The sequence below is a fragment of the Rhamphochromis longiceps genome, linkage group LG12 (assembly GCF_057381845.1).
Source record: "Rhamphochromis longiceps isolate RC_006_pf linkage group LG12, R_longiceps_female_GT1.1, whole genome shotgun sequence".
In the NCBI taxonomy this organism is placed as follows: domain Eukaryota; kingdom Metazoa; phylum Chordata; class Actinopteri; order Cichliformes; family Cichlidae; genus Rhamphochromis; species Rhamphochromis longiceps.
In genome coordinates, this window is record NC_140568.1 from 26,458,731 (window position 1) to 26,482,749 (window position 24,019).

At 39.0% G+C, this 24,019-nt stretch overlaps 2 protein-coding genes across 2 annotated transcripts; both read right to left on the minus strand.

Moving 5' to 3' along the window:
• Positions 1–1,413: 1,413 nt before the first annotated feature.
• On the minus strand, positions 1,414–10,302 carry lztr1 (leucine zipper like post translational regulator 1). The gene is made up of 20 exons (XM_085425438.1): positions 10,014–10,302; positions 9,713–9,909; positions 9,563–9,625; positions 9,424–9,480; positions 8,962–9,041; positions 8,762–8,870; positions 7,923–8,006; positions 7,782–7,839; positions 7,535–7,674; positions 7,247–7,448; positions 6,689–6,799; positions 6,501–6,593; positions 5,946–6,041; positions 4,767–4,950; positions 4,501–4,670; positions 3,685–3,968; positions 3,280–3,429; positions 2,560–2,665; positions 2,366–2,446; positions 1,414–1,929 (listed from the first exon to the last, which is right to left on the minus strand). The coding sequence occupies exons 2-20, from the start codon at positions 9,862–9,864 to the stop codon at positions 1,813–1,815; spliced, it is 2,337 nt and encodes a 778-aa protein (XP_085281564.1). The 5' UTR covers positions 9,865–9,909; positions 10,014–10,302; the 3' UTR covers positions 1,414–1,812.
• Positions 10,303–10,946: 644 nt separating this feature from the next.
• Positions 10,947–23,856, minus strand: gal3st1a (galactose-3-O-sulfotransferase 1a). The gene is made up of 3 exons (XM_085425440.1): positions 23,329–23,856; positions 14,375–14,525; positions 10,947–14,115 (listed from the first exon to the last, which is right to left on the minus strand). The coding sequence occupies exons 2-3, from the start codon at positions 14,500–14,502 to the stop codon at positions 12,972–12,974; spliced, it is 1,272 nt and encodes a 423-aa protein (XP_085281566.1). The 5' UTR covers positions 14,503–14,525; positions 23,329–23,856; the 3' UTR covers positions 10,947–12,971.
• Between the last annotated feature and the right edge of the window lie 163 nt (positions 23,857–24,019).

A 24,019-nucleotide genomic window follows, 5' to 3' on the forward strand; every position in this document is an offset into this window, starting at 1 on the left:
ATCTCTACTATGAATAGCACTTTGTGCTCACTGCAGCAATACAAAAGTCCAAAAGAGTCCAGCACTTTGGGAATTCCTCTGTGGGTTGTTACAGATCCTGCAGTACAACTGCCAGCTTGTAGAAAACCAATATAATGCCTCTGCATTTAGGACAAACATTTTGTCTTAGTCCCATGAACAAAATTTACTATAAACGTTCAGAAAATACTTTTCTTTTAGTTTTATTCATCTCATACTGGGATTATTAAGGGTGACCTCAGTACATACATAAGAACCTATAACACATCTCAAATGAATAATTAAAATTAAACCACTTAATTTAATTTAGATCACGTGAGTAAACCAAAATCGCTGCAGTGCAAAACCTTGCAGATTCAAAAGGAATTCATCCGCTCAAACCAGGGAGTGTTGTCTGAACTTATCATGCATGGATCTGTGGAAACTGAGACCCCTGACGGACATGCTAATTTAATGAAAGGTCAAGGTCTGACCTTCAGCTTTTTCACACTGTGTTTAAGTTGCACTGGCTTTAGTTTGCAACAGTAGTCTGAATTTTAGATTAGCACCAGTAAGGCCAACAAAAGTGTCTTTGAATATTTCACTTTAAACATCAGCTGTTTAAAATTAAAAATTATACTGCTGGACTGGATGAGGACTGCTGCCCCACTTTAACCCCAAACACTAAAAACAGCAAAACAACCTGCCGGCTGATCCAGTCTAATATGGTCCCTGCATAAAGCCAGTGAGGATGGCCAATGCTGTAGTTTTAGGCAAAGCTGACATAATGGAGTTATCGGCTCTTTGCACAGATGGCTGTAGGATTTAAAAGCAGTTTAAAAGTTAGGTTTGGGCTCAAGAATAAAGTCATCTGTTAGAGACTCTAACAGATGACTTTATTCTTTTTGTGTAGTGTTATCACGAATCTAGAGCCCAGAAGATTCGTGATAACACAACGTGACAATAGCTTCTAAAGAGAGGTTAAATCAATCAATTCTGTGGTTTCAGAAAAACTTCAGTTTTTTGACACATTCCTTTGTGTTTATTGATTAACTGACAAAATGGTTGCGCACAAACTTCAATCACGTTGGTATACTGGTGAATCAGAGCACAGGCACAGAACACATGACTCATTCTGTAAGAGATTTATTAAGGCTTCAAGTGCATGATAACAGAATAATATCACTAAATACTAAGTTCAGTATTGTAGGATACACAGATTTTGTTAATGGTAAGAATTATCACAAAGACATGTGCCAGCAACAGTACTTAACACAGAGATATATTATAATTATTTTCATATGATTTGGATTCTTTACCACAAAAGACATATGTAAATAATACAAACTTAAATGAATAGAGATTTAGATAAATAACCCATTTGACTTTAATAGATGTGATGGTTTATTGAGATGATACATCTGATGAAATTGAATCCATTTCTATTGTCACACTTGTGAAAATATACAGTAACCTGTATATTTATAAAAAAAAAAAAAAAAAGCCAAAGCAACAGTGAGCAGAATAATCTCTTTGCAAAAAAGGTCTGTCTGTACAAAATAAATAAAAGCAGAGTTATACATGAAAAGATAATTTTACACTATTTAACAATTCTAGGTACAATCTGGTTCCTTCACTGATTTCATTCCTCGCTGAGATGCAGAGGGACAAACAACAACAACAACAACAACAACAACAATAGCAACTCGATACAGTGTGGATAAAAGGCATCAGTTGAATGGGGTATGACACATGCAAGGAATGATTAGGTGGAGCAGGGATGTATGGCTTCTGCAAGAGTAGAAAAGAGCCGTCCTAAATATCGGAGCACATCTCGGCACACTGTTTGTCTGATATGTGTGTGGCTAGCGACTCAATGATGTCCAACAACAGCAGCTGGCTGAGAGACCTCAGGTTGGGGAGCTTGGATACCTTTGGGAGGGGAGGAGAACAAAAAAAATGAAAAAAAGAACAGCAAATTAAGATAAGACAATGAGTCAAAAATGGGGAATAAGCAGCACTTGATTGCTCATGCACAACAAAATGAAGATAAAAGATAAAAAGAAGATAAAAGCTTAACAGAAATACAGCAGAGCTAACACTCCAGTGAAGTAAAGTGAAAACTGAGTGCTTCTTTGTTCCTTTGGATAACAAACAATAATCAGAGCGACACCTCATCGCAATGTGATGAGGTGCTTGTACAGCCGGCCAGCCTGTAAACAGTCTCCTCTTCACGCAGAAGATGGAGGGTGATCCACTAAGAGGCCAAAGGTGTCAGTCTCCCGCAAAGAAGAGGGGACTAGAGGGTTAGCTCAGCTGCAGTGAGTGGGCAGCAAACCCCCAGGGCTTCGGATACAAGCCCACCCACCTTGATGAACTGGTGGACAATAATGTGGAGACAGTGCTTCTTCATGTCCAGAGCCTGGGTCTTATCAGCTGCCTCAAGAATCTGAGAGAGGATAGCGAGAGAGAAGTGAGTGAAGAAATGATTTATTTTGTACAAAAGTGAGGGACTGCATTGTCCAATTAGGTCACTGCTCCCCCTGGGAGAAAGCACAATACCTGCAAGACATTCTCCACAGTGACGTTCATCTCGAGATTCTGCTTGCAGTAAGCCTGCAGCCTGTTGTTAGAAAACCCATAGTAATATGGTGCAGCAAACAGATAGCTGTTAATCCAGGGTCAAGGATGTAAACCAAGTTTACCGCAATGAAACTCACATTAACCAAAAAGTAAGGCCGGGTGCTTTGACAACCCATGTGGCTTAATTTTCGAAAAAGCTTCAGTGTGATTTAGAAACTCACTATATGAAACTGCAAATTTAACAACTCCATAACAGAAACATTTTAGGCCCTATTTTGTTTCTGGCATTGACATATTTATGAATTATTTCATTGTGTCCCTGAACTTATCTACTTATAAACCATTTATAAACATTAACCAACACTAACTCTTAACTTAAACATCACCATCTTCTAACTTACAGATAAAAAGTTCACACCTTTTTTATGTTAAATATTGAGTTCTTTTGTGACGAGCCAGCAGTTTTACTGTTAGTGATACAAACTGTACTCGATACAAATGTCTCTGTAGGAATATGTTGTGTTTTTTAAGGACCTGAACAGAAGAAAAGTATTGAGGTCTGTTTTTAGACAGAAATTAATTAATTAATCATTATTATTATCTAGGCTATCTTTACTCATTTCATTTTTATTTATATTTGCAGAAATGTTAAAGTTAAAAAAAAAAAACCCCAAAAAACTCTACAATTGAAAAGGATACAGGGAATCCTCTGGAGGCATGTTCACGTCACCATAGTAGATATAACGCAGCATCGACTCAAAGGCCTGCTTACTCGGGACCATCTCACCAATGGATATATTTACTTGACCGTCCACGGGCATGAAGGAGCGGAACATTGCCTCAAAGTAACTGAGGAGTAACAGTATCAAAAGGATAAGTCACACCATTAAGCTGAAATGGACCATGACCAACTGTGATACAACATCAAGCCATTACAGAAAGCAATCAAATCTACTCTAGAGTAGATCTAGTAGTAGTAGACCTAGAGTCAACTATCGGCACAGGAGCATAAAATCCACATTAAATCAAATTCAGCTTAAGTAAGGTACCAAAAATACAAAACAAAAACAAAATAACCCATCCATAAAATCTACGCTGATCTACCTGGACCGAGCTGCTAGTATGGCTTTGTGTGCAGGCCGTGGGTGACCATCTAACAGCAGAATAATGTCACAAAACTCAAAGCCGCTTCCCTCCAGGTAGGCCTTCATGTCCTGCACCAGGGAGGTCCCGATGTCCACAGGCTGGTCAGAGTACACCCTAGGAGGAGGCTGCTGCTTTCGTCGCACAATCTCCACTATCAGGGGAGTGGAGAGATGCTCGAACTCTTTCGTCATGATAACCTGGTTAAAGTGTGACTCCTTAACCACAAAATTAAGGCAATGTTCCTGAAGAAAGAAAAAAAGATGTTGGTATTAGTGTCATAATAGCTAGTACTGTCAAAATTAAAGCGTTAACGCAAATCAAGCCGGCATCACTACTAACGCGGAAAAAAAAAAATTTAACGCATCTGGAGCGCAGAATGACTCAAAATCCCTGAAGTGTTTCTGTCAACGCATTTCGGGCAGTTTGTCCAAGTAGAGTTACCTTCGCACATGCGCAAATGGGCAGTAGATCTGGTAGTGACGGGGAGCTGAACCAATCAACTCAATTTGGAAGATATATAAGTTTTAAACAATCAGAAACAACTTTTTTTGAGTTTTAATGAACAAAATGTTAGCAGGACAGCATCCGTAAACTCTTGTTTGTTTATTTTCCAGACTAGAGTCATATTCATTTAACTTGGCCTCACTCCATCTTTTTACCATGGTCGTCCATGTTCCAGCCCAACAGTTTGAAAAGCAGTGAAATTAAGAAACTTTAACCACTAGAGGTCAGTATAAGACGCTTTTCAGCTGTTAACATTTAATCTGGACGTACCTTGAGCTGGTCGAGCTGCAGTTTGTTGGCATTTTCACAGACACTGAGAACATTCTGCAGGTCGACTGATGCTTCAATGTACTGCACACAGAGCTGCTCCAGCCGGGAAAGCTTAAAGCTAAGGGCCAGTTTGTACACATCCATAATCAGGAGAACATCCTGCACATGACCTGTGTAGACAGATACACACACGAATAAACATTTTCCCTCTCTTTTGCAGCAAGACTGGTAACAACCAAATGTGAGAAGCATGAGCAGAGTGGTACCTCTGCGAGGGTACTGGATCTTGTCTGTGTAGAGAAACTGCATTAAGACTTCAAAAGGCTGAGCCTCCGCTTCTCTGATGGATACCTCCAGCAGCGGCTGTGTGCCCGATGGCCTGTTGCCTGCTGGCATATCTTTTGAGCCTCCAGCTGCTCCTTCATCCTCACTGCTCTCCTGTTTTGTCTTCTGTAAGGCAGTAAAGTATGCAATTATCATTCTGGCTCAGTGAATACACCAGTGACCCATTACTCTTACAAATGCTTATATTATATATCTTGATGCCTCAGACCTACAAGCTTAGATAAATATGTTCATTAAAGCATTAAATGTGCAATATTTATGCTGCCGCACCTTTTCTGTAGTGAAAGCCTCACTGACTTTTCATAAAACTGAAATTTAGAGAATGTAGCTCATCATCCAGTCCATTACATTTCACGGGTTACTAAAATGGGGACCTTGACTTTGCGCACAATTTGGGTGAAGACCCAACTAGGTCAACCTTTAAATTTGATTCAGTTCTGACGAATACTGTAGGACTAGATATTCTTGTGAACTGTGGACCGACGACAGACGCCTCGCCATGGCGGATGAGCTGAAAATGAACTAAAATGATTACATTTGCAGCTTCACTTTGCGCATTAAGTCTGGACTGAGTTAATTTTCTATAAATATGAGTGTCTGAAAAAATACGAGCAATAACTCCTTGATTTTCCCCTTCAACACTATTGTTGGACAAATACCAAACACTAGCCTTTTATTACAGATAATTACCAAATCATTACTCTTTCTTTATGACAATATCGCCACTCTAACCTATTTCAGTGGAGATGGAAACCAACCAATCATGATGTGATCACGACTAATTGTTTCCTCTCCTGCGGTGTTCATTGTTTTAAAAAAAATTTTTAAAAAGGTGTTTCATTTCATGATGCCGCACAGCTTGAAGAGTGCAGGTTGGAGGATGTGGATTCAATTCTAAACCTTTCTGCCATTTAATATTTGAATTGTGACACAGGTGCTTGAAGTTGTGTCACCATTTCACCGTGTTTCTGATTTCCAAGATGTGGAATAGGTTACAGAGTTACATAATCAGCCTGATTTTTCATATTTATAAATATCTTCTGAGATCACTGACAGTCTTGTATGTGTCAGAGGAGATGCACTTGGTGCATTGTCCTAACCTGTCGCTGCCTATCTCGAGCCTGCAGGATTTTCTTCCGCAACCACTGACATCTTGCAGTCACTATGGCGATATGCCCCAAGACTCTCTCTTCACTCTGCAAACAAGACAACAATGTCAAGTCAGACAAGTGGAAAAAAACAACAACAACAAAAAAAAAACAAGTTTGGCAGATCATGTGCGAGTCACCATGAATTTCAAGAATTGCCTTTGGGTTTGTGAGCCTTTATGTAGCTTGCCATCACCAGTGTGTGAATGGGTGGATGACTGGATATGTAAAGCGCTTTGGGGTCATTAGGGACTAGTAAAGCGCTATACAAATACAGGCCATTCACCATTTTTATTACAAGAAGACAGTTGAGAAAGCTGGGGAAGAGGGCAGGGGGAAGCCATGCAGCAAAGGTGTCTGGGACAGATTTGAACCTAGGCCCATGCAACAACCTCAGAGCATACTGGTAACCTACTCAACCCATGTAGTTAAACCGGCACCTCACCTTGACGCTTTAATCAGCAGTTTAGAGGCTTGGCTTCCAGTTTTACAGCAATGAAAACTCACCTCGCCCAGAATAAACTCCACATCACAGAACTGACGGTTCTCCCACAGTTTGCCATAATCCTCATGGAGGGTACACTTTGGGTAGCATGAAAACTACAAAAGTGAAAGTTTTAGCAATCAATCTTAAGGCAGGACAGACTTTTTAACTATGGTAGTATATCTCAGCAATGAGGTGATTTGACACCAACCTGGAATCTGTACATCTCCCCACTGCGGACATTGTTGTCCACAGTCCCGCCAAAGATGTACATGGCATCCAGAATCACAGCAGCAGCATGGAAGAGCCTCCCACTGGGCATCTGAGAAAAAACAAAAACAAAAAAAGATAAGAGTTTAATTGCATATCTGTAAAATTCACCTACATGTGTTTTATATTCCTATCTGGGGTGACACAAAAGGAACACCATACCACTATGATTTACAATAATATAAATTGTCTTGCACAAATTTCTGCAACAAAATGCAGACTGTCTACAGCAACGAAGAATGTAAAGTAAGTAAACTCAAAATGGCTCATCACTCAACAGCTTTTCCAAACATATTGTGTTTGCATTACATTAAGAAATAGTACAATAGATAGGAATGGAGCGTACAGGAACAAAGTGTTCTCGTTTAATAATTTACTGTCCTAATAAATAATATTTGTGATATCATTCATCCACCTCCATATCTACTAACATAGTTCTTTGTGTCAACAAATGAATGATATCACAAACACAATGAACATTTTCCAAATTTTTTCATACCTCACTGTCATGGCTGGGTTGGATCACCTCCCAGGTCTGAGAGTCAACATCATAGCAGTGCAGCTCATTGGGCAGGGTGTTGTCAGCAGCACCTCCAAATACATACAGGTGCCGGTCAAAGGCAACCATAGTGTGTCCATAGCGCCTCTGCGGAGGTGGAGGAGAGCCACGCAGCAAATGTTCGGTTGGTATACGTGTCCACCTGAGAACATGGGAGTTATGAGTGTCGGGTAATGCTGGTAAATATAGTATAAGTAGCTGAATGATATAAAAAAGGGTGCTGCTTACATGTGGCCTTGGAACTCAAACTGAAAGAGGTTGTTAGTAATTTTGGCTCCACTCTGTCCAGAAAACACAAACATCTTGTCCCTGCATACGGCGACAGGGAAGTTGCAGCAAGACGGGGGAATTTCACCACTCTGATCGATCTGATGGACACAAAGACAGAAAGACAGACATGAACAATGACCAAGAGTTTCTGAGTCTTTAACTTTAAATGTTGTTCTCTTTTGTTGTGAAAATGAATGAAACATGCCTCTTCCCAGCACGCGTGCTCTCGGTCCTGCAGACTGATGGTCCACATGTCGTTCAACCTATACGTGGGCGAAATAGTCACCAAGGTTATGCACAAAAACAAATACATCTGCAGAAAATGAAATAAAAAATTCATACATACCTGGCATTTCCATCATAACCGGCAAATATCCAGAGTTTATCACTGTAGACTGTGGCCCCATGTGCAGATCTGGCCACTGGCAAGCTGGAACAGAGATGCAGGATTTTTAGGACTAGTTTCAAATGACAACACTTAAGTATAGTCCCAGACTAAATTTTTATTTGCCTCTGTACCTCAAAGGGCCTTGCAAAGACTTAAAACAGTTGTAGATTTTGCTTGTCCTGGATTAAACTAAGCAGACTGCAAGACTGAGGATTAGAGATACTATGGGATTAATTTGAACCTTAAATTAATTTTTGAAGGAGGTGGGCTTAACTTTTATCAGCAATTTTGCGAAGAATAGAGGATTTTGGAGTTGGGGGGGCTGTCATGCTAGGACATAGTAGAAGGCAACTGTGCACAGTGTGAGGTCCTCCAAAGTTTTAGTTTAGCCAGTAAACATAAAGGCACATGCGAAACCAGCCCACAGTTTTTCCAACATATTTTATCCTCCAGACAACCTAAAGCACGGGTGTTGAACCCCAGGCCTCGAGGGTCGGTGTCCTGGAAGTTTTAGATGTGTCCTTGAGCCAACACAGCTGATTTAAATGGCTAAATGACCTCCTCAACATGTCTTGAAGTTCTCCAGAGGCCTGGTAATGAACTAATCATTTGATTCAGATGTGTTGACCCAGGGTGAGATCTAAAACCTGCAGGACACCGGCCCTCGAGGCCAGGAGTTCGACACCCCTAACCCTAAAGTATTAAGGGTGGGAACCACGGAGGCAAGATACAATAATATCATGGCACACAATAACAATGTTTGGTCATTATTAAAAAGAAACGAGTTAATACATTACCTTCCCTCCACTTTCCATTCAGTCCACTGTCCTGTAGCAAACTTGTACTCAAAAAGGTCATTTTTATTTTTCAGGTTTGAATTTGAGTAAATGTCTCCAGTGTAGCCCCCTAGAAAATATCAAATTTGAACATTACAGAAATGCCACCAGAGTTTAAAATGGATAAAATGAAGGATTTTTATAGATAATGAAGGATTTACCAAATACAAACATGCTGCTGCCATAGACCACAGCTGAGTGGTGGTATCTGGGGGCAGGTGGCGTTCCAGTGGTGAAAGCTCTGTGAATTATAGACATGTGTCAACTTTTATTTTATTATATGGTTAAGATTGTGTATGTTTTATATATACTCTGGCTGATTTGGTGTCTTGTATTGTAATACTTTCAAAAAGTGTCCACTGTGGAAATAAACTGATCTTTATGATTACTTTTTAGTGCTCCTTGTTCTGATACTCACTGCATGCACACTATGATGGTCTTAAAATGTAAATGGCCTATATTTGTATAGCGCTTTACTTAGTCCCTATGGACCCCAAAGCGCTTTACACTACATTCAGTCATCAGTCATAAATGTGTGTTAATCTGGGTTATTCCGTGGATTGTGATATGTATTGCAACGAAGTAAAATCAAACCAACTGCGGCTGTGAGGCTATAGCCTTACCGACACCAGGAACAGTCCTTCACATCAAAGCGAAGCAGATCATTCAGCATGTTTTTGCTGTTGGGTGACACAGAATTCTCACATACATATAATAACACATATATCTGAAAAATGTCTGCAGAAGTCTTGTAGCCCTTACCCATTATCTCCCCCGAACACATATATTGCATCTCTGTAAGCCACCACAGTGTGCTTGCTGCGCCTGCGTGAAGCCGCATGAAGTTCAGTAAAACCACAGGTATTCAGTTTGAGTGAAGATGCTGCTGCTGCTCAGCTGTCCACACCTTACCTTGCACCAACAAACTCATCGCACGGAGGGAGTCTTCTCCAGCGATGAACAGTCTCAAATGGGCCGAAATTAAGTGTCAAATATTCCACGCTGTCAGAGCAGCTGTGGTCGAAATCAACACTCGGAGCCACTTTAGTTGACTTACAGGACATGTTTTTGCTAACTCCCCGGCTCAATCAGATTTCAGGGCCACTCATCTGCAGGGACGTGAACGGTTAACGACGCTGTTAATGCCCCAGGATAAGTGCTAATACTTCTGTCACTACATGTAAATCTGGAGTGACATTGGTACTACTCTTACCCAAGTCTTCTTTGTTAAAGATTAAGGCTGTTGTCCTTCAGAGAACTGTTAGCTACAAAAAAGCTCAGCTAAACCTGGCTAGCTAGCTAGCCTCTAGCTAGTGCTACGCCCCAAAACTAGCAACATGAAGAAGAAAACGACAAGTTAACGAACAACGCTAACGTTGCGTTAAAACATCTGGCCAACCGGTTCGATACCTACGATGTCATGATATTACACAGACAAAAAAACAACACCAAGAAATCAAAAGCAGTGGTAAATCCACGCCCCCCACAACCCTGTATGTTGCGGGTACTTCACTTCCTGTAATATTAAAAAGGCGGAGTCAAAGTGCTTTCAGTCCTGTAATCTTGAGTAGTATGAAACACTATAGGTATTAACGTTAATTTACACTTTGGAGTCCTACTCTAAAAACCTGTCATAGATTTAGCACCGTCTTCAAAGCTGGAATGTGTTAAAGAGTCTTTGAAATTAAAGATTTTAAAGCACGTTAAGCAAAGAAAGAAAATAAGGAAACTAAAAAAGCTGCAGTCACTCATTGCTGCAATGAGTTTTATGTTGAAAACAAGGATATAGTGTCCACTTTCACTCTTTATCTCTGAAGCAGTAAGTGGTTCTCTGTTGTTAGCTATCTGCACTGAAACAGAGGTTAGATAACTTTATAAATGAGGGTTTTGTGGAGGATGGCCTGTTTGAGTCAGGTGCCCCAGTGGCTCACCAAACTGACAAGCAGGAGTCAGACAAAATCCCCTCTGTGTTTGATTTTTCCTTGTCTGTTGGGTTGGACACACCGAGCAGAGAAATCTCAATTCCAATGAAGTCAGAAATGAAAGGTGTAATCTTTTAATTATCAATAATGGCACAGTGTAATATGTCAAATGTCGTTCATTTCAGGTTTTATTTGTCAAATTTTAATTCCTGTCAAGGGTTACATATTTTTTTCCATTACAGTACATCCTGATATGTAAAACCGTAGACTTAACAGTGTTTCTAAGTCTATAACTGTCTTAGCACAAATGTTAAGGACATCTCCAAGCAATGAAAAAGTATTGTGATCATGCAGTTTTTGTTAAAAACATAACCATCCTCATTGAACTTTTCATGTTTTATTTTTTATTTTACAACAGCAAATAGCATTGGATTTAATTACAATCTTCTAACACTGATCTTCAAAATAAATGCTTTATTAGGTCCGTTTGGAACCACTATAATTTTGAGGCATTATCGGCACCAAATGCTCATTTTAACAGGAAACTTGTGAAATGTTATTCACCCATCCATAGGCTGATACAATATGGCCATTTATCTTAACCCACCATTTTTAGGAACATATATTTCTCATTTATTTTCAGAGATGTTGAGCCGTCGTGTACATTCATTCAGAATAATCCCAGGGCATTCAACAAAATTAAATGGTTGTTTTAAATAAACAATATTACATTTCATTTTATTCTGAGACTTAGCTTATCATATATTGCTAGTAACAATGGATTATTGTATGGAGGACAAAATCAGGAAATTGCACATTAGTTAAAATCAAATCATTAATAATACAAAACACTAAGAATAAGCAATACTGAATGGAAAGAAATACTGACTAAATATTATAGGTGAATTTACAAACATAAATTAATGAAATGAAATTGCATTTCTTATGAGTGGTTCTGATAATAAGGCCGTGTAGACATCCGAGTGGTGTTTGACACTCTTGGTCATTGTACATTTAGGTAGGACCTTACTTGACAGACACATGTTTTAGGTTATTTTCCTGCTCTCTACACAAGTCACATCACATTGTCACTTTACCTCCCAAAACAACTGGCAAGAGCAACACATTATTGTTGATTATCATTGAGATTTAAGCAGCAAACAAAAATGGAACAGTAAAGTTCTCACATGAAGAAAATGCAACATTTATCCTATAAAATTAAGGTATTTTTACTGCTAATTACATCATTTTTAATGGCTCTTTCATTTATAGATTCTTCTGTTGTTATTTATTAAACATATTACATGACAGACATGGAGAAACACGTTTATAGTTGATAACATTAATGATGATTTGATTTAGAATTTGTAGTGATAGGACTCTCAAGTAGACTGATAGCTAATGCCATTCGTTTAAAAAATATATATACATATACATACACACACACACACACACACACATATATATACACATATACATATATACATACATATGTATATATACATACATACATACGTGTATATATACATACGTACGTACGTATGTACATACAGACATACATACGTACATATACATACATACGTGTATATATACATACGTACGTACGTATGTACATACAGACATACATACGTACATATGTATATACATACATACATACATATATATAAATAAGAGAGAGAGAGAGATACTCACATACTTTTTAACATCATGACTGATTTTGTCCTCCACAGATTTGTTGCATATTTTCACATATATTTCAGTCCTTAGTGGGGAATCAGTCAGTGAAATGTTTTGACTTTTTCAGGTGAACATCAAAGACTTCATTTACTTCAAACCAACTGATATTCCTGCCATGTTTTCAAAATGCTCAGAAGTTTCTCAGGGATGTAAATAAATATTTCTTATCAATCCATCAACATGCTTTAGAACGTCATTGTGAACTTCATAGTTACGTCAAGTGCTCCATTAGAACAAGCTGACATCTGGGAGTAAGAACAATTAAATGGACTCATAGTGGAGAATACTAAGCCTCGGCTGCATGCAGTAAACTGATTCAGTATTTGTAGAGCATAACTTTTTTTTTTCATAAGCTCTCATGATGTACATCACAGTGCACAATGATGTACAATTCAAACAGGCAAAGAGACAGGAAATATGATACGTCATTAACCTCCCATTCTATCAGCCATGCAGTAATTCTTAATACACTGTTTCAGATTTAAATTGGCCTCTGGTGCTCACACACTCAGTTACCAGTTAATTATATCTCGGACATGGCCCCACAACTTGGTAATCCAAAGGTTCACCCCAAGCTCTGTTAAGTACTGAATCTCAGGCATTAACATCTTGCGACACAGCTTCCGATGTGCTTTGTCTATATTCTTTTTTAAATTATAGCCCATGATAGACTTCTCTCCGATTGGCTGCCAGGGCTGCATGTCTGTCTCTTGGATGCTGCCAGCTTCTACAGCATGGCCACCCTCAATGCAGATAGATGTCATCTCTTTGTTCCTCTTCTTGAGCTCTGCCACATCCGCAGCCATACGCTTCCGCCCGTACGCATCTACTTTCTTCCAGAAAGTTTGATTAAAATGCTGGTATAGCTTCCAATCAATAGCATTCCACTCAAGGGCTCTAGCTCTCAGCTCAGGAGTAAATTTAGACACAGTGGATCCCTTACGGATATTGAGCTTAAAGAAGAGCAAATCATCCATCTCCCAGCAGAGGGCATCCTTTAGCAGGATGAGTGATTCCTCAAAGTGTTCCACTAACATGACCAGCTGAAAACGGTCACTGATGAATTTGATTCCTTCTTCCACTCGCGGATCATTCATATCCAGAGAGTTGTCCAGTCCAAAGTCAAAAAACAGCAGATTCTTGAGGTAGTAAGAGTTGAAACTCTCTGGATCAAAGTACTTGTGGGGATCACGTAGGAACTCAGTCAGCTTGTCGTCACCTGGTATCTTCCAAGTAAAAGGCACCAGGCGGCCAAAGTAGTGGAAGGAGGATTCAAAAAGCTCTGCAGGGTCTCGCAGAATGGTGATGTAGGATGTGTCCACAGGCAGCAACTTGGACACTTCAGGTGCATTGAATCGCATGTGATTACAAATAATATTGAAACACATTCCCGGTCTGTAGTCTTTAACCTGGGAGCGCTGGAAAAGAGATGGGTAGAAGAAGTCATTTCTGCTTTCGGGAAAAGCAAATTTGAGCTGGTGTTTCTCTCCAAATCGGAAAAGGATGTTAAGGAAGGTGCTGCTGGCTGTTTTGTGGGTCTTCATGAACATGATATCAACTTTAGGAGTACAGGTGTAGGCAGTGTCTGAATTGTTGATGGTTGGTTTGGGGTGGGACTGTGTTGGACGGTGGGCGCAGGAATAAGGCACCGGAACCCTACATAGATGAAAAGGAGAACAAACTATAAAGACATATGGGGTTTTGTGGAAATTATCTCTAAATGATGTGACACAAAATAAACAAAAGCATCAACCCATCGCACTTGAGAAACTAGAAAGAAAATATTTGTTTTTAAAAAAAAACTTCAGTTTTGCATTTTTTAAATACTTAAATAATTGAATGTGAAATATATTCCTTGCAGACAAATGCAAATTTTACATGAGGGTTTCTACAGAACACATCCACACCATCTTACTCAGGCAGACTGAAGTGGACCTGTGAAGTGGAGAGGCAGTAAACAAAGATCATGCAGCTTGTCAGGAATGTACCCAGGACCAGGCTTTTGCACATGGACCTCCATTGGATTCTTTGCTTGCCAGTCATGGTCCAGCAGAAGAACAGCTCACCTGAAACGCAGAACAAATCTCTTCTTCATCCTCATAATATGAGGTCTGTAAGATGAAATGGGGCCTGATTATTCAAAATCTTGTAGGATCATTCGATTCTGGATTTGACAAGGAGCCAATCAAGAGAATCCAGTAAAGGAGAAATATGCTCTCTCTTTCTAAACCCGGTCAATACTCCTGCTGCAGCATTTTGGATCAACTGAAGGCTTTTCAGGGAGTTTTTAAGACACCCTAATAATAATTAATTACAATTAAAATTGCAATTAAAATAATGACAGTAGTCTATAGTAATAATCAACTTGTTTCTCATCACCACAGGACAGGATATTTTTAATTTGAGAGATATTGTGCAAATGGGAGAAAGCGTCTACATATTTGTTTAATATGCACATTGAGCTACATATTCTGTTCAAAAACAACTCCAAGATTCCTCACAGCGTTACTGGAGACCAAGGTAATGCCATCCAGAGTAAGCATCTAGTTAGAAAACGTCTAACCATCTATATAAGATTTTTTGCGCATTGTACAATACAGCATCATGGATAGATAAAGTTGGGTATCATCTGCATAGCAGTGAAAATGTATGCTATGTCTTCTATTGATACTGCCTAAGGGAAGCATGCATAAACATAACTGGAACTAATACAAAACCCTGTGGAACTCCATAATTAGCCTTAGTGTGTAAGAGGACTCTAAATTTACATTAAAAAAGTGGAGTCTGTTAGCTAGATATGATTCAAACCACTGCAGCGCAGGGCCTTTAATGCCTATGGCATGCTCTAATCACTGTAAAAAATATTTTTGGTCAACAGTAATGACAACATGCTCTGATTGCTGTAATAAAATATTATGATCAACAGTATCTAATGTTGCTCTGAGATCCAGCATGGCAAGTCCACTATCAGAGGCCATAAGAAGATCATTTGGAACTTTCACTAATGCTGTTTCAGTACTGTGATGAGCTGGAGTTAACCCAGAAAGATCAACTGGAGAAAAAGACTCTAGATAAATATCAATGGTATTGAAAGAAGCTGTACACAATGTAATGTTTTTAAAATGGTCATGAGTATTTTTTTCTCTAATGGATAAATTTTTAGGCAGCACAATAGCAGGGTGGTTAGCCCTGTTGCCTCATGGTGAGAAGGTCCTGGGTTCCACCATCTTCTGCCTTTCTGTGTGGAGTTTGCATGTTCTCCCCGTGTCTGTATGAGTTACCTCAGGGTACTTTCCCATAGATTTGAATGTGAATGCAAATGGTTGTCTGTCTCTTTGTGTTAACCCTGCAACAAACACCTCTCATCCTACGGTAGCTGGGACAGGCTCCAGCACCCCTGTGACCCTGAATTTGCCAAGTGAAAGAATGGATGGATTTTATTTGCAAAGAAATTCATGAAGTAGTTAAGATTAAAAGAATGCTTGACTCAACAGAGCTCTGACTTTTTGTCAGCCTGGCCACAATGATGAAGAGAAACCTAGAGTTCTTATTTTCTTCTATCAGTGAAGACGAGTAAGATGTTCTAGCTTTGTGGAGCGCTTTTGAGAAACAAACTACTTTCCAGGCTAAATCATGATCTTCTAAATTAGCGAGACAACATTTACTCTCCAGCTTACAACTTATCTGTTTTAAGGTGTGCATTTGAGAGTTACACGAGGGAGTCAAATATTTTCTAATTTGAGATTCTCTTTTCAGAGGTTCTCCAGATTCAAATGCATTGAAGATGTAAAATCATTAACAAGATAATCAATTCTGTGAGATTAAAGTTCAGGTACCTGCTCTGCACTCTGCTGGCACAAGGCACTGAAGAAGATAAAACTGGGGGAATTATATCTATAAAGTTAGTTACAACCAGTGTTGGTCAAGTTACTTGAAAAAAGTAATCAGTAACAAATTACTGATTACTTCCCCCCAAAAGTAATCCCGTTACTTTACTGATTGCTTATTTTCAAAAGTAATTAATTACTTAGTTACTTTTTTAAAAACACGATTTACAACCTGAATAGGTGATAAAGCGATAGATCTTTCAGCCCAATTCTACTTTTTCTACATAATCCATCATACAAAATGTAATCAAATGGAAAGGTCCCTTTTTAAAACTTTTATTAGTTTTAATCTTTTAACTTTATGCATCAAGCAAAAATTTGATTATATGCAACATTCTCTGACTGGAAGAAATTTGTTTAATATTCAAACCTATTTTGTGCACATTCCAGCACATACATTTTTTTTTTTGTGTGTGTTTACACTCAGTCTTTCAAATAGATGCAAGTAAAACACAGAAGAAAATAAATAAAGTCAAAGACTAGCGGTCCTGTTGCTCTATTTTCACCTGTAAAGCAGGAGTTGGGTAGGCGGAGGTTTACCCTGGTGCAGGTGTGCCACAGCGGTCAGTGGAAGAATCCGCGAATTTCTCTGTGAATTTCCCATTACCTCGCAGCGCACTCGGTGCTTGCTTGGATGTTTAGGGGTTTTTTTCGCTGTAAAAAGAAGTTTTCTTCCCACGCACAATGGACATTAATGTTTTTGTCACTTTTTATGGAATCAAACTCAAAGTAAGGTCAGTACTTCCACACTTTAAACGCTGCATGCTCATACTCTCTCCCGCACTTGATATGTTATCCATTGTTGATCTACACACAGCTGTTGTCACAAACTCGCACTTGCTTACATGAGACATTCTCGCAAAAAATCACGGTTTTAGTAACGCAGCGTTCCTACGGGAAAGTAATGGTAATCTAATTACCGTTTTTGCAATAGTAATCCCTGACTTTACTCGTTACTTGAAAACGAGCAACGCGTTACTTGTAAGTACTTGTAAGTAACGCGTTACTGCCCATCTCTGGTTACAGCACCTTCAAAAAGACATGTACTGTAATGAAATGTATTCCCCAATTCTGTGTGATCCTTTATTGTAAATTTAAATGTTGGAAAATATCCGACAATAGAGGGTTTTGGGGAAATATTGTTAAATGTTCAGTTTCTGTAGAATAAGTTAGAAGAAGACCTAGAGTGTGGTTAAAGTGGTGGATGGGTTCTTTTACATTTTGAGAGAAGGTAGTCAGAGGTTAAGTTTAAAAATGCCATCCAGAGGCTTTCGTCTTCAGTATCTACATGTATGTTAAAATCACTCACAATAAATATTTTATTTGAGCACTAAATCAGATAAAAAGCCTGAGTAATCAGATGGAAACTCTGAGTAAGGCTCAGGTGGATGATAGATAACAACAAATAAAAAGTTATTATACAGTTAGTATAACTCAGGGGTGCTGATTCATTTAAACTAACATAATCATCCTGCTGTAACCAGGTTTCTGTAGGGCATGGTGAATCAGTTTGTTGACAAATGATTAATGCATGTTCTAACAGGGAGTTAGAACATGCATTAATCTCATATCTCACTGTTTTACTCTTTGGTACAGTTGTATGTGATATATTGGTACTCCTGTGATTTTTTTTTTATGTTTGTAAGAAAGAAGCTGCAGAGAGAAATGTAAGCCTGCAACTTTGCTTCCTGGTCTCAACTCTGGATAGTCATGTTTTGGGGAGTTTAATCAATTTGGCCAGATTCATAAAAATGAGAGCTGGTTTATCCAAAGTGGGATGTGTGTCATCTGTCTTAAGACCAGGTTTGCCCTAGAAAGTTTCCCAGTTATCTGTAAAACATACATAATTATTTTTGACACCACTCAGACAGAAGGCAAATTAAGAAAAACATGCAGCTAAACACGTCACTACTGGTGCGAATGGGGACCAGAGAAAGCTGCAGAGTTCGATATTCTTTTGGCAAAGTTACACACTGATTTAATATTAATTTTAGTGACCTTCGATTGACTTAACCAAGTGTCTTTACTGTTGATGTGAATTATAATTTTACAAATTTATGTTTATCTTTAGCCAGGAGTTTTAGGGTTCCCTCAGTGTTGCCTGCTCTGGACCCTGTAAGACAATTATCTATGGTTGCTGGTTTCTCTAGCTTCACGTCTCAAAACAGAATCACCAAGCAGAATTTGTTCCTCAGCGGGTGTGTCGCTGACACAGCATAACAAGAACACTTGAAATGATTGGATGGATTTTATTTGCAAAGAAATTCATGAAGTAGTTAAGATTAAAAGAATGCTTGACTCAACAGAGCTCTGACTTTTTGTCAGCCTGGCCACAATGATGAAGAGAAACCTAGAGTTCTTATTTTCTTCTATCAGTGAAGACGAGTAAGATGTTCTAGCTTTGTGGAGCGCTTTTGAGAAACAAACTACTTTCCAGGCTAAATCATGATCTTCTAAATTAGCGAGACAACATTTACTCTCCAGCTTACAACTTATCTGTTTTAAGGTGTGCATTTGAGAGTTACACGAGGGAGTCAAATATTTTCTAATTTGAGATTCTCTTTTCAGAGGTTCTACAGTATCCAGATTCAAATGCATTGAAGATGTAAAATCATTAACAAGATAATCAATTCTGTGAGATTAAAGTTCAGGTACCTGCTCTGCACTCTGCTGGCACAAGGCACTGAAGAAGATAAAACTGGGGGAATTAATGATTGATTTAGATAGTTTCTTGGTTATTTAATTGTAATTTGATTACAGGGACTATAATCTTTGTTCGGTTGTGTGTGCAGAAGTGCACACAAAAGCAAAGTGAAAAGAAAAATGCACCACAAAGGCAGGTGAAAGTTGCATTTGTCATTTAGGAAAGGAAGCACTGAATGCGTAGCTTTAACGGTGGTTTTGGTACATGTATTGCTCAGTGGGAACACTCTGACAGAGGGCAGGAACAACAGCTATTTTGGTTTAAAAAAAAATTAAAGAAGCTCACTAATAGCAGGTTTACAAACCAGTAATTTTACATGGACAGCAGTGCTATAGTGTGGCCTATAATTTAAGGTGCTAAAGAATATGAACCCACAGGGAAAGGTTACACTTACATAGTTAACCTTGGCTGTCTAGTTTATTTAGACAGAGTTTCACTGAGATTAAGATCTCTTTTTCAACAGAGACCTGTCGAAGAGCAGGTAGGTACAGATCAATAAGTACAATCTTTCAAAATGCTCCAATGAAGTCAGTGAATGTAGTTTCACAATTTGGTCCAGCTTGTTCAAATACATAAGCAGCAAAGTATTTCCACCTTTTCCAAGTTGAGTGTGAATAAGCGGTAACATACTACATACTGTATATAATGTAATTGTATCTAATGAATATTTTAAACAGAAAGAATTTGAACTGTATGAGGAATGACAAAACAACATATTTGTTTCTCAGCTTCCTGTGAAATAAATAATGCATCAACACGGAAAGTGATATTGCATTCCCTCCTGCAGACTGCGATAAGGCGAGCCATCTGCTCACTCGGCTACATAAGTAACGAGTTGAAACTCACCACCTGGAATTTGTAACATTATCTGAACCAGTGTGAACCCAATGCATATACATTCTTTTAATTAAAAATTAACGACAGCTTAGCAAAACATAGTATTCTTTGGTATCAACTTGTCAACCACTAGTGGAATAAGATCGCTTAGAGAGAAAATTACCAAATTAAACTACCCCTTTCCACCCCCAATCCTCAAAAGGTTTTGTACAGTTTTGTAGTTTAGTCAAATGGTTCCTAATCTGGGGTGGGGCCTCTGCAAAGTGTCTCAAGCAGTGTTGGGTGTAGCGCATTACTGTAATTAAATTACTCTACTTTTTCAGTGGAAAAGTAACTGATTACTGTTCATATTTAGGTATTTTAATTACAGTTACTTACAATGTACTTGCGTTACATTGTAAAATAATTAAACTCGCTGAATATCATTATTTAATTTCAATAATTTATCTTCTTAAGGTAAAAGTAAACTCTGCCGCTTTAACATCACTGTAGTGCAGGTTCACGTCATTTCGCGCCACTTTGCTGCATAGTCGTATTCTAAAGCGGAAGATGTCGGACTCTGCTGGAGCCTGTGGCTCTTTTATGAAATGGACATATTCCCGTCTCTTCACTTTTCTGAAACAAGCAGACAAGAATATTACAGTAATATGTAAAAACTATCGGCTGCTGTTAATAGCACGAGTAGTCTACTGAAGCGCCTGACACGAGAGTATAGACGAACACTTCTGAGTGATCCTTGTTCATCATCCATGGATAACGCCGCGGCAACTCCTGCTAAGCAGGCAAAACTTGATTTTACTTCAGCAGCACAGAAAGCGTCTGAAGGTGAGCTTAAAAAATAATTACAGGCTACATTGTGGAAGAGATGCTACCGCTGCGTACTGTAGAGTCTCCATCTTTAAAAAAAATTATTTATTATTTAAAGAGTTTCATTTCTATTGTTTGTCCACTCAAGGTTTATAGGGATTTTAAGAAGTATTTAGTTAAATTACTTATTGAGTAATTAAGTTACTTTTCAGATACAGTAATTAGATAAGTATTTTAAATACAATATTGATTAAGTAATTAGTAATTAGTAATTAATTACTTTTTTAAAGTAACTTACCCAACACTGGTCTCAAGATATGTGAGTGAGCACAAAATTAATAAAGAGTGTGAGTGTGTATGTGTGTGGGGAGGACTTTTCAGACTTATAGTGAAAGAGAGCAGGAGAAGAATTAGAAATATAGAAGTACAAGGACTTACAAGAAGTACATGTACTTTTGGTAACAGTTGTATATATGAATTATACAGAGCTGACCTCCTTACGGACAGAAGCATTCCAGAATGTTTGGAGCTCTCCAACTGGAGAGATTCTCGAATGTTTCGGAGTTGTAGGAGTGTTATGGCCTGGCCTGTAAATGTTCCAGTCAGTGACACAGGGAGGCATTTTGCCAGCATAGGACAGCTCTGTGTTGTGACAGAACTAAATTGCCTGTTATGTGCTGCTGCTGCTTCATAGACATGTCATCACTGTGCAACTCTGTTTCAGTTGCTGTTTACATTCTTGGATTACTGGTTCCTCTACCATCATGGCGTCAATTAAACACCATCCCACACAATAATTTTGTCTTCGTGAAGTAACAGCATACACAAAAGTTGCTAAAAATTATATTTTTATGTATAATGTAGAAAGATAAACCTATTACAGTGACCATTCTAATAACAGCTTTAAATTAGGTTTCCATTAGAAAATGATCATCTGCGTCCCCTCCTTTTCTGATCAAAGCATAACTCCTTAAATATTTTTTCTTTTAGTCATTATTAGGGATGGGTACCGGTGTCGGTTCTGACATAAACGGTAGTAACCAGACCGAAAAGCAGCGCACATTTCGGTGCTTTTTTTTCCCTGAGCTGTGATACACCTCTAGCCAATCATTTTACGTTTCCGAGGATAGTAGGTGGGTCCAGGTACGTACGTTCTTTTAGAGCAGAGCTACAGATTAAAAATGTCCAAGGCAAAGCGGTCAAAAGTCTGGCTGTACTTCACAGCAAAATATGCAAACTCAGCAGCCTGCAACAAGTGCTTTAAGCTGATACTGTGATACTGTCAAAGGAGGTAACACCTCAAATCCGATGAAACACCTGGCGACGCATAGCGTTTTTTTAAAAGCCGAGAAATGCGCCGTATTTGATAGCTTGCTGTGAGACCTCACACCGAGCACATCTACTGCGGGTGGGTTGCCTGTTATGCAACATCCCCCAAAAACACGAAGAGGAGAGTCCTGGCCCCTAGCCCTGCCAGTGTAGCAGAAATGATGACGGATGATGGCAGCAGCAGCCGTTCTTCTCTGCGTGAGTAGCTTAATGTTGTTCGTGTGTAATTTACGTTGAGTAGGCTAACCACGTTATTATATTAATGCATGTAAGGTGAACTAGCAAACATCATCATAGCTACATGCGGCTGTCCTCTTGTTTGATGGCAGATACTCCCTTCACCCTGGCCAAAAAGGCTAAAATGACCAAAGAAAAAGTGGAAAACAGTTAAACATGAGAGTTTTAGGATAAAGTTTGTGTTTTTTCCATTGTTTAAGCACTGCTTCCAGCCAAGAGTGATACCATATATGCCCCATAGCTGCAGAAAAGGCTAACATTGTTATCTTTTTACGAAAAACAGCTGAACATGAGAGGTTTTTGGACCAATTTTGTGTTCTCCATTCTTTAAGCACCGGTTTGAGCACCGGCACAGTTTCAAAAGTACCGATTTGGCACCGGTATCGGATAAAACCTAAACGATACCCATCCCTAGTCATTATAGTAAGTCACACATGGCAGTGTGCGTTTGTCTGTGCTGAACTGAATCTGACAGTGTTTTTGCTGCTTTAGAGAATCCTGACTGTGAAGTACGTCATTGCTTCTTTTGGACTGAGGCCAACTTTCGAATGAGGTTTAGAGCAGATCTAGCAAAAAGTCCATGCAGAGAAAAGTAACTGTGTTTGAAGTTGGGAATAGATTGTTCGCCTGCAAAGGTGCAGTGAAAACATTTCCCACAATAATATCAAAACACTAGCCTGGATAAATAAAAACTCCGTTGTGAGGGTAATGTTTAGATTTTCACTAAAGCTTGATTTATCAAAAATGCATCCCTGGGTAGGATCAACATTAGCATTATTTCACTTACTTTCCTGAATGTTTCCTCATCTATCATGGCTCTTAAGCTTTGCATAGCTGGACTACAAAGTTTGTTTTTTCTCTCTCCCCCATTTATATGAGAAGGAATTGAAAAGAAAGAGCATAACATTGTTTTAAGAGTAAACATTAAGGGTAACAATTACTAGATTTAGTTGAATCGCTGCATTTCGTGCAAAAACACTGGAGAAAAGGTGTTGGAAAAGTACAACATGCTTAGAATTGAGATTTACTAAAAGATTATTGTGAAAAGAGCGGAGAAGAAATTCTTACCCTTATGCGCAAGTCCAAAGACAAACTAGTGGTAATGGTAATTTATTGACAATCGTTTAGTCCGCCCAGTTCCCAAAAAGTGAATACAAGTTCATCTCCCTCTAACGGCTGTCCTTGTATCTTGATTCAGACAAAAACATGCCACTATTGACCCAGCACAGTCCTGCTGTCCTATCACATGTCCTGTGCAGCGCAGCTCATTCATCTGATTGCGGTTCCTCTTCTCTTCTTTCTCTCCGCCTCTGTACGCACACCTGATGCTTTCAGGCAGCCAGCTGCCTCCTCCCTCAACTTGATTCCAAAACTGATCACGCTGAACAAAGCACTGCAGGGAAGCTCATCAAGCCACCTGTGACGTCAGTAATTGTGTCAAGGGACAAGCACTTGCTAGGAAGCGTAAAAGAGGAGGGGTGAGAGGGAGGGAGGTTGAACTGGTGAGGGAGGAGTGAGACTGTACAGTGCCTATTCAGTGTCTACATACAAAAGACCATTGAGTGTAGACACTGGAGTCTGAGCTGCAAGCTGATATGAGGGGTAGAAAACAGCATAAGAGAAACAAATGTAGAAATCCAGAGCACAAAGACCGAGTGTACTAGTTGATCAAGGCTGCCGAGTATGTGTTGTTAAATTTTACACCACAGATCAGATATTTGATATTTATTTCACAACAAACCTGCACATAAGTTTTTCC

Bases quoted from the DNA above. Each gene is read 5' to 3' on its own strand.
- lztr1 (XM_085425438.1), bottom strand. From the start codon at position 9,864: ATGTCCTGTAAGTCAACTAAAGTGGCTCCGAGTGTTGATTTCGACCAC. The intron at 9,481-9,562 runs GTAAGGGCTACA...GTCACCCAACAG, and splicing joins GTGTTCGGGGGAGATAATGG to CAAAAACATGCTGAATGATC. The intron at 7,675-7,781 runs GCATGTTTCATT...TGTGTCCATCAG, and splicing joins AGCACGCGTGCTGGGAAGAG to ATCGATCAGAGTGGTGAAAT.
- gal3st1a (XM_085425440.1), bottom strand. From the start codon at position 14,502: ATGACTGGCAAGCAAAGAATCCAATGGAGGTCCATGTGCAAAAGCCTG. The intron at 14,116-14,374 runs GTAAGATGGTGT...TCATCTATGTAG, and splicing joins GTCCACTTCAGTCTGCCTGA to GGTTCCGGTGCCTTATTCCT.